We start from the raw sequence: 16,443 nt of genomic DNA, 5'->3' as shown, positions 1-16,443 counted from the left end.
AGAACATCCACTTTCTCCTGAAAGTAGTGGAACTTGACGATTATTGGTCTCGGGGCACCCCCATCCTTTGGCCTCGGCTGCAGGCTCCTATGCGCCCGATCAAGCGTCGGCGTATAGTCGAGGGCTAGCGCTTCCTTTAACAGTTCAGCCACGGCTCTCTCCGGTCGTATATTTCCGAATCCCTCTTCAACACCGATTAGTCTGCAGTTATCTCGCCGCTGCCGTGACTCCAAGTCATCGGTCTTATCTACCAACCGGGCAACTTGAGTAGATAACGTATCAACTCGAGCTTCAAGTGCTATAACACGGTTAGCCTGGCCATTAGCTTCCTCCTCAAGATCATCAATGCGGGTTGATAATGTGGCGCTTCCTTTCTGTATTTCTTCAATAACCTTCGCAAACTCTGCGCGCACATTCAGGATTTCTGTCCTTAAATCACTCGCTAAGTTGTCAATTTTCTTGTGTAATTCACCTGCAGCTGCCATCACAGACGAGTCAATTTTTACTAGCACATTCTGCTCCGTTTGCTTTATGGCAGCCATAATTGCACCGAGATCCGACCCTGGCCCCACCTCCACGGGCGGATCCACATCAGGCAAGTCTGGGGCATCAGGCCCTGGCCTCGGCTTGTGTGATTTAGGCATTTTGAGCAGCCTTGGACTAAACAAAAAGAAAAAATTCTACTAATTCGAAGACCTAGGCACACTAAAACAGGTTCGCACCGAAAAGAACGAAAAGGAGAGTGGGAAAATTAAATAAATGTTCAATCCAAGCAGAGCTCACAAGAACACGTCTTCACATGTCGCTGCTCAGCTGCGCCCCCCATAATTTTCAATTTTTTTCAGAAAATGAGCGATGGTTTCTCTAGATAAGACCCTTATTTCTCATCTGGGATCGTGTAGAATAATTTGAAGCTGCAGTGAAACTAATTTTGACCTTCAATCGTTTGGTGCCCATTCAAGTCCACTATAAGGAGAAAAATCCTGGAATGTTTTCATCAAAAACTTTAATTTCTTTTCGACTGAAGAAAGAAAGACATGGACATCTTGGATGACATGGGGGTGAGTAAATTATCAGGAAAAGTTTATTTAAAAGTGAACTAATCCTTTAAGAACAACACAATCTCCATCATAAAATGCAAGAACTTTGCAGTAAAAACAAAAACAAACATAAAACCTGTTCAGCAATTCTAATGCTTTAGAAAATGCAAACACTTTTGTTACAAAGTAATAATTCACTATGTCAACAATTAAGACACTATGCATAAGTGGCAAACATCTGAAGATTATATAACAAAAATATGCATATCATAATGCATATGAATAATAAATGAATATTGATAATAATAAATGACTATAAATGAATATTGCTGTTTTAACAGTAAACAAATGTAATTTAATGTGTCCTTTAGTATGTCTTTAAACACTATTCAGACACTTAATATTAGTACATCCTTGCAGGATGTGAACCTTCAGCTTTTAACCGCAAAGCTACAACACCACAAACAAACAAGCTGGAAGGTCTTGGAGTGTAAATGCTGCTGTTATTTAGTGTTCAGTTTTAGCATTTTTTTATTTATTGAGTCTTACACATGTCAAATGTCATTTTTATTTATTTGTTTATTTGTTTATTTTTATTTTAATATTTAGTCAAACTTAAGTTTTGGTTGACCAAAAGTCTGGGCATTTTAGTCTAGTTTAGTTACTGAAAGTCATGTCATAGTGGCTGCTGGATAATAGTTATAATAATGACCGTTTAGCTCAAAATCTAGTTTCCTGATTCATTATATTTATCATATAGCCTACAGTTAAGCTTCAAAAGCTAAATCAGTGAAATTCGTAATATTAGTTTCAATAATTCCAAATGATGTTAATATTTTTCTAATAAAACGACTACACAAAAGACATTGTATGACAAGATTACTCTGTGAGCCCTGAGTTCAAGCTGAAGCTCTCCTTGTGTTCCCTTTTAAATATTTATCTTTGGTGTTTTTGCCTTTTATTGAGAAAGGATGGTTAGTTGACAGAAAGCAAATGGGAAGAGAGAGGGGGAAGGGATCGGGAAATATCTACAAGCTTGGATTCGAACTCGAGTCACCCGAACCTCATGTTGGCACACTGTTCACAAGGCTTTTAAGGAAAGTCTTAAAATAGCGAAAAATATTACATCGGTGTCTCAGTGGGAGTTTCAGGTTGATTAAGACATGTCCTTGTAGTGTCACTCAATAAAAGATTAAACTGCGTAGGGGATAAATCTTCTGCACCATCTGCCTGTAAAAACAAACAAACAAAAAACAGATTTACAGAAGGTAAAAGGAATGAAGGAGATTGATGTTTGAGTTAAACATACATATGCATGTGTGATGCACACATTACCTAAAGAAAAAGTTCACAATGATTGACAAACACACAGTACATCGTATGGCACTGCAATAAACCTTATCGGTTCTCGCACATAACACTCGCACATTTGAGCTTTGTGTTTTTCAAATGAGATGTGCTTTATTTATGTGTCAATCAATGTTTTGATGTGAAAACAACTACATGTATTTTTATATGCAGGGGCGCCTTAAGGTAACCATACCCACTAAACAAAGTTATGTCTGGAAGACGTCTTTTACGAGTAGGTTTTCATTCAGACTTATTCAATTAATTTTTTTTTAAATATGCAGTCATATAAGTAATATAGCCATATGCAATTCATATAGGAATAACTGAAAGTAGATGAAGTGATCCTGCGCAATGGTCCTCAGACACTTACACCATACTGGACGATGGGTCCAAAAGAACAATCCTTCTGCACCCTGCTGCTCAAACAGTTAGATGGAAAATCTGAGAACCTAAAGCAGAGAACTGTGAGACAGGATGTCCAGACTCTTAAGGGAGCTACTGTCTCCTTCACCCTTATTCCTAAAGTGCATCCAAATAAGTCCTATGTCATCAGTCAAGCTTTCACTGCTGATCAACTATCCTTGTCCGAACATTCTCACTCTGTGAAATCCCTCCAGCAACACTACTCTCGCTTCCATCAACTTCATCTCAGACAGCTTAATAATGTAAGACCCCTGCCCTTTTTAGGGGCTGATTAAACAAACCTTATTACCCTAACACAGCCGGTGAATTGGGCCCTCCTGGAGACCCTGTAGCAATCAAAATCCCACTCGGCACTGCAGGGTCCTGCGAGAGATCTCACTAGCTCTCCGTCTGCTTGTTCTCACTATATCTCCTTTAAATGCACACCTGATGACATCCACCACAATGTACAGAAGTTATGGCAGCTGGATGTATTACCTCAGAAAAGCATGAAAGCTGTGGTTTGTTCCAGACAGGATCAAGAGGCAATGCACCAGCTTGAGACCCAAACCATCAGAATACCTGTTGATGGCATCCTATGATATGTAGCACCTTTCCTCCGTGTAGACCCCTGGCCCCTTCTGAAGGGCTCAAGGAGGCGGTTATGTCCCGTCTTCACAGCTGTGAAAGGCGACTGCTTCAAAACCCACAACAGGCAAAGACCTATACCAGAGATATTCATAAACTAATTGGTGCTGGGTATGTCAAGAAGTTGTCTTCATCTGATGTGGAAGATGCCCCTGACTCCTGGTACGTCAGCACATCACATTGTGAGTCACAATGGTAAAGACCGCATTGTGTTTAATTGTTCATTCTCCTACCGAAATCAGTGCCTGAACTCACAGTTACGTCCTGTACCAATTCTTGGGCCTTCCCTCCTTGGAGTTCTGCTCTGTGTTAGGCAGCACAAGATTCCAATCAGTGGAGACATTAAATCAATGTTTCACCAGGTGCACCTGTTACCCCAGGATAGGATCTCCTGTGATTCCTCTGGCTCTACCTTGACTGCAAAACTCCTCCAACTGTGTTATGAATGGCCAGTTCTCCTCTTTGGCATGACCTAAAGCTCTTGTTGTGCCATTTACATCCTCTAGAGGAACATCAAAGATGCACAGGCAGATAAGCGCATTGACCATTCCATAAACAATTGCTTCTACATGGATAATTGTTTACAAAGTCTCCCCACCCCAGAAGAAGCTAAAGACCTCCTTCACAACCTGTGCACCATTTGTGCAACATCTGTGACAGCTCTGACTGTCACACCATCCTTCCCTTGATCTCTCAGAGTCTAGGCCTCCTCTGGAACTGCCATACAGACACCCACAGATACAGTCACAGAGCCATTGAATCTAACACTCCATCTATGCACCATACTTACAGAGTGCTAGCCAATATGGTCCTCTCAGCTATATCCTCCCTTATGTAACAAGGGCCAAAATAATTGTCCAGCACTTATGGGGAAAGGCATGAGAATGGGATGACCCAAATCTTCCCCATAATCTCCTAGAAGCCTGGCTTTCGTGGATAAGGGAACTTCCTAACCTCTTCACCATCACTTATACCCCACTGCATAACAACTCAGTCAGTAGACACCTCCTTAGCCACCCAATACCTTCACATCTTCTGTGATGCATCACAGCAGTCCTAAGGTGCAGATACTTATATGTGCACAGAAGATGGTTAGCAGCAAGTGAATGTTTCCTTTCTCATGGCGAGGTCCCACGTTGCTCCCAAAAAAACAGCTATCAATTCCATGAATTATGTGCTGCTCTCATAGGAGCTCAGCTATTCAGTCTCCTCCAGACAGAGCTCACTCTCTATTTCAGAAAGACTATTTTGTGAACTGACTCGACCACTGTACATTCCAAGCCCTTAGACTATGTATCATCTGACGTTTTCATATAATTCATACATTTATGTACACCAAAGCACCCATAAAAAAATCACAGCAAAAAAAAAAAAAGTGCAACAGCAAAGAGCTTGTTTACATTTTAGTCTAAGATGCCAAAAAAAAAAACACCTGCATTTACCTGCATATATACGAAGTACACAGCAACATACACAGGACAAATCCAAACATTATCCTGAATGTGTGTGAAAACAACGTGAATGTACCGCAATGTGTCTGTGCGTAAAGATGTTGTGCGATCAGTGCGTCGAGAGCGCTCATACATGATTTGTTTGCCTATCAATATAACGGACTAACGTATGCTTAGGGTATACTCACACTAGGCACGGTTGCCTTGAAACGAGCCCGAGCAGGATTGTACACAATTCCATGACTTTCTACACAATGACATGACATACTATGCGTTATAATGTAGGACATAGCGTAGTATGTCATGGCATTGTGTACTACGTCGCAGAAGTTAACGCTTTTTGGACATGCGTCGGATGTGTATGGCTGTCGTGCCGGAAGCTCTTAATTATTTTTATTTTATAAAGTTTTAAATAAGGATATTTGTCTTACACAATTTACTTCAGAAGGCTTTTATTAACCTTCTGGACTCGTCATCAATTTACTTCAGAAGGTTTTTATTAACCTTCTGGACTCGTATGGAGTCTTTTTTTTTGTCTTCAAAATGTGGGCCATTCACAACTATTTTAAACTTTGGAGGACTAAGGATATTTTTAAAAACTCATCTGAAATAAGATAGGACAGCTTTTTTTTAAAGTCATTGCACAGAAAATATTTTGAACAGTTTAAGTGCACAGAGACATCAAGAATCAACATAAGAATCTCAACAATGGTGACAATCAACAAAGCTTTTTTGTGACACTATTGTTGAGATTCATTCGCTGATTCTTGATGTCTGTTTGAGTCTACGTGGTTCTATCAAAACATTTTTTGCATAATGACTTCATAAAATCATTCTCTTTTACAGTATACAGGTCCTTCTCAAAAAATTAGCATATTGTGATAAAAGTTCGTTATTTTCCATAATGTAATGATAAAAATTAAACTTTCATATTTTTAGATTCATTGCACACCAACTGAAATATTTCAGGTCTTTTATTGTTTTAATACTGATGATTTTGGCATACAGCTCATGAAAACCCAAAATTCCTATCTCAAAAAAATAGCATATCATGAAAAGGTTCTCTAAACGAGCTATTAACCTAATCATCTGAATCTGAACACCTGCAAAAGATTCCTGAGGCTTTTAAAACTCCCAGCCTGGTTCATTACTCAAAACCGCAATCGTGGGTAAGACTGCCGACCTGACTGCTGTCCAGAAGGCCATCATTGACACCCTCAAGCGAGAGGGTAAGACACAGAAAGAAATTTCTGAACGAATAGGCTGTTCCCAGAGTGCTGTATCAAGGCACCTCAGTGGGAAGTCTGTGGGAAGGAAAAAGTGTGGCAAAAAATGCTGCACAACGAGAAGAGGTGACCGGACCCTGAGGAAGATTGTGGAGAAGGACCGATTCCAGACCTTGGGGGACCTGCGGAAGCAGTGGACTGAGTCTGGAGTAGAAACATCCAGAGCCACCGTGCACAGGCGTGTGAAGGAAATGGGCTACAGGTGCCGCATTCCCCAGGTCAAGCCACTTTTGAACCAGAAACAGCGGCAGAATCGCCTGACCTGGGCTACAGAGAAGCAGCACTGGACTGTTGCTCAGTTTTGCATGTCATTCGGAAATCAAGGTGCCAGAGTCTGGAGGAAGACTGGGGAGAAGGAAATGCCAAAATGCCTGAAGTCCAGTGTCAAGTACCCACAGTCAGTGATGGTCTGGGGTGCCATGTCAGCTGCTGGTGTTGGTCCACTGTGTTTTATCAAGGGCAGGGTCAATGCAGCTAGCTATCAGGAGATTTTGGAGCACTTCATGCTTCTATCTGCTGAAAAGCTTTATGGAGATGAAGATTTCATTTTTCAGCACGACCTGGCACCTGCTCACAGTGCCAAAACCACTGGTAAATGGTTTACTGACCATGGTATTACTGTGCTCAATTGGCCTGCCAACTCTCCTGGCCTGAACCCCATAGAGAATCTGTGGGATATTGTGAAGAGAAAGTTGAGAGACGCAAGACCCACTCTGGATGAGCTTAAGGCCGCTATCGAAGCATCCTGGGCCTCCATAACACCTCAGCAGTGCCACAGGCTGATTGCCTCCATGCCACGCCGCATTGAAGCAGTCATTTCTGCAAAAGGATTCCCGACCAAGTATTGAGTGCATAACTGAACATAATTATTTGAAGGTTGACTTTTTTTGTATTAAAAACACTTTTCTTTTATTGGTCGGATGAAATATGCTAATTTTTTGAGATTGGGTTTTCATGAGCTGTATGCCAAAATCATCAGTATTAAAACAATAAAAGACCTGAAATATTTCAGTTGGTGTGCAATGAATCTAAAATATATGAAAGTTTAATTTTTATCATTACATTATGGAAAATAATGAACTTTATCACAATATGCTAATTTTTTGAGAAGGACCTGTAGACCTATCAACCTGTAAAATTAACAACAAATATAAAACAATAAAAAAAAGAGATTTTGGTATCAGTGAATCATACCATTAAACAATGGCTGCACCATCATTAAAAAGTGACAAACATCTTCTCAGAATCAGAATTTCTCGTTTTTTTTTTTTTTTTTTTTTGTTTTTTACTATAACAAACATGTATCAGAAACACACAGTTAAAGCAGCCAGAGAAATACTAATGTTAAAGAGTCAAGGGTCAGAGCCCATAATGGTGCTATCAAACTTTATTATTTTCAATTTAACGAGTTCATTTGCCCATATAATCTTTAGGGTATTAGGTTAGCTAATTTGGCTTGCTGTCCACTGAGGAGGGGCTCAATGAAGCATCTTCAACTCAAACTCTGATACACCCCCCAAAAAGTGCAGAATAAATTTGGGACAGCAAGTTGGATTTAACATGGTTGAAAATGCTTAAGGATTTAAAGTATATGGGATACCCAGATGCTTAATGCTTGCTACCCCCCCAAAAGGAGCGAAAGATTAAAGTGGTATGAAGAATAGTGTTGAGGTGTCGAGTGGCACTAGTGTTTCCTACGCTGGAACACAAAGAAGCTGCGATTAATTGGCCTGGAGTCATGAATGAACACTGCTGCAGCAGTGATATTTAACAAGGGTCCTGCGGGAGCTGGGCTGGAACGTGTCGCCTGACTATGTCCACCATGTGGAGCTATGAGCGGATTCCTGCTGCGTCAGTATTATTTAAAGAACTCTGTCGGGAGCTTGCGTTCATTGCTGCTGTGTGAACAGCATGGGCTTGCATAAGTTTGAGTAGGATGCATCTCGCCGCTGCACTGCTAAGTAAGTAAATTTACTCCTGCGGGAGTGTTTTTTGGGACTGGAGGTTTGAGTACGTGGTTGGAGAATGTCCCGCCACAGCGTCCGCAACATGGTGGCCCATGAACTCAGAAGTACATGGGACCCCCAGATGCCAACAGACGGGGAAGGAGGTCCTCGTCCCTAAAGGGAAAACGGGCAACTGATATCCAGAGCGAACCTGACTGCCGCAGAAAAAGAGAGCCTACGGTATATAGATAAACGCAGAGCTACCGTCCTTCCAAGGTGTTTGGATCACATAACGACATGAGGGCCCGCTGCGATCCTTATGGGACATACGATCCTTGGTACCTCCAGTTCACTTGTTCAGATAGGAGGGCCCACACTGCGATCCAAACGGGAGAGCCTCCATGGTTAAGAACATGAAGAATCACACTGCGATTCAGAAAGGGAGAGCCCCCACGGCACCTGAACGGAAGCTCACACTGCGATTCAACCGGGAGAGCTCCCGCTCCGTTTCGAAGGAGAGAGCCCCCGATAAAATTAACGGGAAGCTCACTCTGCAAGTCGAACGGGAGAGCCTGCACAGTATCTGGATGGGGGAGCCCACACAGCAATTCGAATGGGAAAGCCCACTCCAGGAGTGGTAGCAAACACACATCCGAAAAGGGAAAGCTCTCACTGCATCCAGATGAATATGAGCCCTGCGGGGCTTGGTAAGCGGGGAGATGCAAAAATAGTAGGGAGAAGCCGTCCAGACTCAAAGATGCTAGTGTTTGTGATGTAGAAGTGACCGAACATATGTTGTTTTAAAGGCATGGCATCGACAGATCATTTTAATTTGGTGTTCGGATAGGTCGCTCCGGGCTGCTGTGATGGCTGCATCTATGCAGAAAGATAAGAAAAATGGATGGTTAAAGGTTGTCTGGTGTTTGGCTGAGGGGGGATTGGTTTTGTAAACCTTTGATGAGGAGGGATATCTGGGGATATCTTGGAGAGCAATGTATGCCACCGAGGTAGATTTTGATTGTTCCTGGCTGAATTAAATTGGTATGATGGAGGTTAGAGATGGAGGATATTGAAAGGAGGGAAAACTCCTTGAAAGCTCTGTGGAAGTTTTTTTTTTTTTTTTTTAAGGAACTCCAAACCGTCCAGTAGGTTTGGAGTGTTCTGGGAGAAACGGCTTGCAGTATGGTATTTGTGGATGTGGTATGAAGATGTCTTGAGGGAATGGACCAGACAAATGTGAGTTCTGAAACAGGAGGAATTGAAGTTGGATTGGAGTCTGCTTCCAGAGCCAATGTTCTAAATTTGAAAAAGAAGATAAAACATCTGTGATTTTATTTTGGTGACCTGGGATATGTTCATCTATGATGATGAACTGGTAACAGGCGGAAATTCTAAGGGGCAATTAACATTTCGGAACCCCATTGATTGGCTGTTACTACTCTGGGATACAGGTTTATGAGAATGATTGGTTGGTCTATGTTGTGGTGGTGGAAAATTCATCTAATTTGGTTACTCCAATTGGGCTTATGTGGAATACGGTGGAGAATCAAAAGGGGCCAATCATAAATCCGGAATCTAATTCTTTTTGATGAGGCCTTCCACTATATCGAGTCCAGCTGTTGCAGATTATAAATTATTGCAGATTAAGCTGGAGTAAGGTATACTTTCCAGTCTGCAGCTGAAATGTTCTGTCAGGCCTGAAAGAAAGAACTGGTTGGAAATTGTCTGGATGGTGTCCATTTCACTAACTAACTGGGAAATAATGATTGGAGAAGAGAGTGGCTGCTCACTTAGCTGCAAAGCTTGAGGTAGATATAAAAATGACTGCTCCGAAGGAAGAGGATCAAATGTCTGCACCTGATGGAATTAGGGAACGGTTATGGGTTGAGAATGTTGGTTGTTCCATGGTGACTGCATTGAGAGGAGCTGGAAGAGGGACTGCTGTTGCGAGAGAATGAGCTGGCAAGCGGCTCAGACCTGAAGAAGTGTCTGGTGTTGGAAAAAGATGGATGCTGGGAGGAGGGCTCCATTACTGACTGGTGTCCAATATGGCTGAAGTGAAAGAAAGGGGTTGGTGGGCAAAAAGAGTGTTGAGATCATTTGCGGAGGCAACCTCACGCTAGGATCTGTGCCAAGAAGAATGTTAGAAGAAATTGGGGAACAGAAGGGAGGAGAAGAATGAGGTAAGTTGTAAAGGGATAGAGGCTGGGAGGGTAAGGGACCACTAGCAGAAGCAGCCTCACACTAGGATCCGCTTTCTGGGTAGATTAGTTTTGGGGGTGAGAGAAAAGTAACCATCTGCGAGGGCATCCTGGCACATGGGTTATCATGAAGATTGAAAAAACTGAAAAAGCAGAAGGAATTAGCGATGTCACATATGAAACTGAAGCTTCAAATCACATATCGAGTACACAGTTCAATTATAATGAATGCATATGTTTTCAGAGGAACTATCTCTCCAGTCACATGAATGCTGTGTGTTTCAGAATGTTGAACACAGACCACTTCTCTACAGGTTTATGGAATTTAAAGTCCATTTACTAATATATATATATTATATTACATGATCGTACATTCTGCCATAAAGACAGTATAAAACCATATCATAATTAGAGCATGATTTACTTGCATCAAACAACTCTGTTAGTATTATTATTTTTATATTTAATTTATTGCAACACATTAGTATGAAAATTATATTATCAGAAAACTACACATTTAACATTGCCAATCTTTTATTTGCTTAATGGAATGACTGAGCTGTACATCTGCATTCTTTGGCTGCACTGGCAGGTTTATGGCTGCTGTAAATTTATTTATTTATTTTTAAAAGCTTCAAGATTCAAGAGGCTTAATTTCATAATCCAGAAAGAAGTAAAGTACGGGAGACAGGAGTAAGTTTGGATAGTTCTTGCCTGAGGAGTGGAACTTCATATGGGAAGAGCTGGAAAAGCAGCGGGACTGATTTTGCGGCCACTGTTGTTGATCGGGCGGAGAAACGGCGGACGATGAAGTGCATGCGGCGGCCTGTGGATTAGCGTGCTGTAAATGTTTATGTTCAGGACATCAGGTCGGAAGAGAAACTTCTGAGTCTTGCTTTTATGATGTTGAAGTGTTTGTTGGCATGATGGAACTGTTGTTAGAACTAAAGAAGTCCGCAGAGTTTAGCTTTGATGATCTGCAGATGAAATTAATTCCAGAGCTGGAGAGGACTTGACGTAGGCTGTTGGCGGACCACTTGAAATGGGTAGAATCAGTGTATTAGCAGCAGTAGAATTATGAAGTCTGTGAAGAAGACTGATGAGGCGCAGTCAAATGGGCAATCTTGAGGGTGGAGGAGACAGTGGTCATCCGGAGCGTGGTCTGTATGAGCGCTCAGAAAGAGCATCCGTGTTTGGATCTGTGAGATCCGAGTTTATGCTGAATACAGTGTAATGACACTTGTGTCATTAATATGTTTATGAACAACTGAAAAAAGCACAAATGTCAGGGCATGTCAAAACTTCTCCAGGCCCCAAATCAGCCTCAGACTCCAGAGGGTTAATGAATCTGATAAAGTCACCTTGTACTACTGCAATATGAAATGTTTTCATGCAAATGTCACATCCTGTTTATGTGTCTTATTTTGACAGTCATTTCACCCTGTTGTGCCTATTTCTGAAGCGAACATTTCCGAGTAATGGTAGGATTTTGGTATTCAGACAGCCTTTGAAGTGATAGTTCACCCACAAAATGAAATTTGTCATCATTTATGATGAATGTTTGAAATCAAACAGTTTTCAGACATTGACTTCCATAGTAGAAAAAAAAAATGCCATGGAAGTGAATCGTACCCAAAAACTGTTAGCAATGCCAGCTGTTAGCAATCAGTAATCAACAAATCTACCCAATCAGCATGAGTGAAAAGCACATATATAGACGTAGTCGACTCACCCATATTCCTCGACAGTTTTACAGCATCCCTGCACCTCCCTGTCTCCTCACACTTACCTGGTTACTTTCCTAACCAGAAGTCTGGGTTCAGGCCAAATACCGAGCTCAGAGCCCTCTCCTTGGACAGCACACCAAATACGCATACTACTACGCATACTATTTACTATCTGATTATTTGTAAGTGTGATCTCGTGAAACATGGTTATAAGTCTTTTTAATTAGTGACATCTGACTTGCTCGTCTATGTTAAACAGGCTGATTACACTTTAAGGTATTGTAATTACTCAAATAAGTATAGAGTAATATTAATTACCTACACATTCTTACTATAGAGTTAGGGTTAGTTGTAATTATTTATAATTTATTGTTACTATTACTATAGTAAATACATGTAGTCATGTGTAACTGTCACCTTAAAATGAATTGATACCAACGGGTTTGAGGACATGTTGGACATGACAAGAATAGTCAAAAGTGTATACATACATTAAATTGCAAATGAGAATGTCTTTTGCAGGCAGACAAATTTAGTGCTCATAGTATCTCACCTGATCATTGCTCTGTGTCCTGATGTCTGTTTGAAAAATAATAAAAATAAAACAAATATTATAAGAATAAGAATAAAAATAGATTTTTTTTCACACAACAAATCAATCAGTTAATAATAATAAATATTTCTATCTTGTTAAATCAGCTGTATGTAACACTCACCATTCATTTTTGCTTGGTGTTTGTGACGGTAAATCACCCCAGCAGCTGCAGTAATGAGCAGAACAACAGCAGCAGCAGCAGCACTTGCTCCTGCTACAACAGCTGTAGACAAACCTGAATCTGGAATAGCTAAAAACAGACAGTCATTATTACTAGTGAGAATCCATCCAGTATTTAACAATATTTATAGCTAAAATTTAAGCCTTTTTTCTACTTTGGTCATCAGTATAATTAAGTCTGAAGGCGAGTATGAAGAACGCAAGTACATTTTTTTAATAAACATGAAAAGACACAAAATAAACAAAGACGAGGCTTGATGTGACTTAACTCACTGCTTGAACAAAGAATGAAATCACCATCAGTGGTTACAACATCAAAGCTAGATGAGAGACATTGGTGACATACAGTATACCCAGATAGCAGAGGTGGACATTCCAGGGGTCAGAAAGTAAAAGTTCTGCCATATTTTTTTTCCACCCACTGAAGCAGTGTTAAAGTTAATGAGATAATTAAGTGATTAATTGAGTGATGATTGACCATTATTGAAGACACCTGATGATAACAAGCAGAATCACCAAAGGAGAAAATCACAATTTTTAAGACACCATCGTGGAGATGAGTGTTTGCTTTAGTTGGGCTCTTGACACCTTGATTATATCATATTAGATTTTATTTGGACTTTTGTAACAGCTAGTCAAGCAAAAAGAAAAGATGATCAGGTGGTATTGTTATGTTTACACATAATTTTTTGACCTAAATCACCAAATTCATTCAATCAATTCATTAAAAAGTTGGGTTTACATTATTGATTACAGCAGCACTGTGATTCTACAGCTGAAGATCAGCTTTTTCAAAAAAAATCCAAAGGTTTCAGCAATAGTTGTTCTTAAAAAAAACAAAAACCAAAAAAAAACTGATTCATTTAAACACATAGACATCAAGAATGGCATCAAGACATTTTCTTTTCTTGTCTAGCTGTTATAACTCAGTTAACAGACCAAACAAATTCTAACATTAAAAAGTCAAGGGTCAAGAGCCCAACTAAAGCAAACCCTGACCTCTCTGATGGTGTCTTAAAAATTGTGATTTTCTCCTTTGGTGATTCTGCTTGTTATCATCAGGTGTCTTCAATAATGGTCAATCATCACTCAATTTATCACTTATTTATCTCATTAACTTTAACACCGCTTCAGTGGGTGGAATGAAAAATATGGCAGGACTTCTACTTTCTGACCCCTGGACTTTACACCTCTGAATGTAGCGCAATTTGGTGGTGTGGATGCATTCAGTTTTGACCATATTTACAGAATTTTACCTGCTAGAAATACATGCTCAGTTTTAATGTTATTTTAAGGTGTAGTAGAAATAAAAATAAATGGCAAAACATTTTGTTCGCATAGCCTATGTAACCGAGTGGATAATTAGGATGGTGTACGGGGTGGGGCATATGTTTACTTCGCTCTATAAATGGTGCAAAGTTCGTCAGGTGGCGTGACTTCCTGACGTTTGATTCTTTTCCGTCTCCTTCAGGTGTTGTGAACCCTGAAGCGCCATAGCGAGAGAGAACCCCTCCTGATGCAAGACGGTGAGCGTGTGGGTGGTATACGATAGTATGCAAGTTGGTGATGTCGTGTTTGCCGTGCTAGCAACGAGCTGTATCATGCAGTGTTTTTAGTCTACTCTATTGCGCCATGTTTCTAGTCCACTGTTGGATTACGGCAGAGATCTTCCTTTGTGGATTTCTATGTATATGGACCCTTGATGTCTAGGCCCTGCTGTTTTGCTTATTTTGTTTTTCGTATGTTTTATGCTGATTGTTATAAATTTATGTTTGGTTTGAACTGATTTTTTGTTTTTCTACTACTTTTTAATTAAGTTTTAACTGTATCAACCGCTAGAGGGTCTATTTGTGTGCATAAAAGGGGAGTTTTTAACCTATTTTTCTATCTTCCAGGAGCCAGCCTGCGGGGGAGTGCAATCTTTGGGGTCACCTGGGTCTTTCCTCCACTGCATGTGGCGTGAGGTTTCCAGCACTGCATGGGTATTGAGAGTGTAAAGTTATGTGCAGTATTCACTACACCCTTTTGTAAATTTGTTGGTTGTGTACATCTGTGCACGTATGGTGTGTGCTCTTGAGGTTGTGGGTCTTTGGCCTAGTGACTTCTCTGTTCTTCCCGCAGGCTTGGTTAACTTTACATATACAAATCAGGGGGGGTCTGTTTTTAATAATTTATTTAAAGTCTAGACATTTTTAAATTGTGATCCTCCCTCTTTTTGAGGTTTACAGATGCTTTGCTAAAAGATTTCAGTACTGCTTGTTAATAAAGATTTTTGTATTTGAAGGTCACGTCTCTGTTCTTCATTCATTAGCGATAGAACTTGTGTTGCTGTTAAGTTATGTCCGTGGGTACCAAGGCCCCGGTGGCGTAGTCGGACCAACTGTGATTCTATCCCTGGCTCCTGGTTACACCTACATCAGTTTGAGAACCACTGCTGGATATCAGCTTACACTTTGGTCGCAAATTTAGTCACCAAACGAGCAGCGCAATATAGACTGAATTACACTTTAATTTAATTAGAAAATCTCAAATGAACTTCGCTGAACTCATTACTTATTACTTATTACAGCTTACTTGAACAGCTTAATATTCAACAGCTTGTTTTTTTTTTTAACTAAGAAACTAAGAAATAACTATTTCTTAACTTAACTAAGAAATAAGACAAATTAGGTTAAATAAATATTTGCTGTTGAAAACTTAAAAAAGTAAGTTCACTTTACTTTCATAAAGTTATTACAACTAAACTTAAGTTCAAATAACTAATTTTGTCAAGTTGAAAATACTTAAAATTCTAAATAAATTCAACTTAACTGAGTCAATGTAAAAAAAAAAAAAAGTTAAGTTAAAGAAACTTTTTTTTTTTTTTTTTTTTTTTTTTTACAGTGTGGTTGATTTTTGGTTGTTTTTTTTAAAAAAAAAACTAATCAAAGGAAAGTGCACTGAATGACAATGATACTCACCAGTGACATTAACACCAAAGCTCCTAAAGCTGCTGATGCTGATGCTTTTGTCTCTGTGGGTGATCTGTAGTTTATAAAGTCCAGAGTCTGTGTTCTTGGTGTTCATGATGGTCAAAGATCCAGTCTGATGATCCAGCTGTAGTCTTTCTCTTAATCCCTCATTACCATCTTCACACTGTTCATCTGTAGAGATCTTATGATCTCTAGAGATTTTAGCAATGAGAATGTCATTAAAATACCATGTCATCAAATCATATGGGATTTTTAATTCGCCAGGATCTAAAGTGACAGATTCTCCTTCCTTCACAGACTGCACTGTAACTAGTTCAGCAGCAAAACCACCTGAAAAACAAACCAACATGATCAAACAGGATCTTTTTGAAAATAATGTACTCAACAACATGGAAGGACTGGGAATATAAGTGACCCACACAGCAGGGGACTCCTAGGCGGATCCGCATTCAAATCCGCGTGACTGTCACATTCGTTTTGGCGCCGCCCAGAGGATCAGGTCCACATCTGGGCGGCGCCATAAATTCTACTGTCAATCAGCGAATCCTGAGCGGACTCATGTCGGATCCGCGGACGCGCCTTTACTGTAACGGTTGTATCAATTTGCGGGTCCCAAACGGACCCACTGCGGAGGCAAGGTTTAAA

At 40.2% G+C, this 16,443-nt stretch overlaps 1 protein-coding gene across 1 annotated transcript in view; it reads right to left on the bottom strand.

Annotated features, from left to right (window-relative positions):
- Nucleotides 1-1,071: 1,071 nt before the first annotated feature.
- Nucleotides 1,072-16,443, bottom strand: part of LOC125264085 — a 36,251-nt gene continuing 20,879 nt past the window's right edge. Inside the window, exons 6-9 of the mRNA XM_048183329.1 lie at nucleotides 15,787-16,128; nucleotides 12,768-12,896; nucleotides 12,605-12,630; nucleotides 1,072-2,270 (exon numbers count right to left, since the gene is read on the bottom strand). Of these exons, the coding sequence (XP_048039286.1) occupies nucleotides 2,163-2,270; nucleotides 12,605-12,630; nucleotides 12,768-12,896; nucleotides 15,787-16,128 (605 nt within the window). The 3' untranslated portion in view covers nucleotides 1,072-2,162. The remainder of the gene's footprint in view (nucleotides 2,271-12,604; nucleotides 12,631-12,767; nucleotides 12,897-15,786; nucleotides 16,129-16,443) is intronic.

This window comes from Megalobrama amblycephala, linkage group LG3 (genome assembly GCF_018812025.1).
Source record: "Megalobrama amblycephala isolate DHTTF-2021 linkage group LG3, ASM1881202v1, whole genome shotgun sequence".
NCBI lineage: Eukaryota > Metazoa > Chordata > Actinopteri > Cypriniformes > Xenocyprididae > Megalobrama > Megalobrama amblycephala.
Note: the sequence above shows the minus strand (reverse complement) of the source record. Positions and strands in the feature narration are given on the sequence as shown.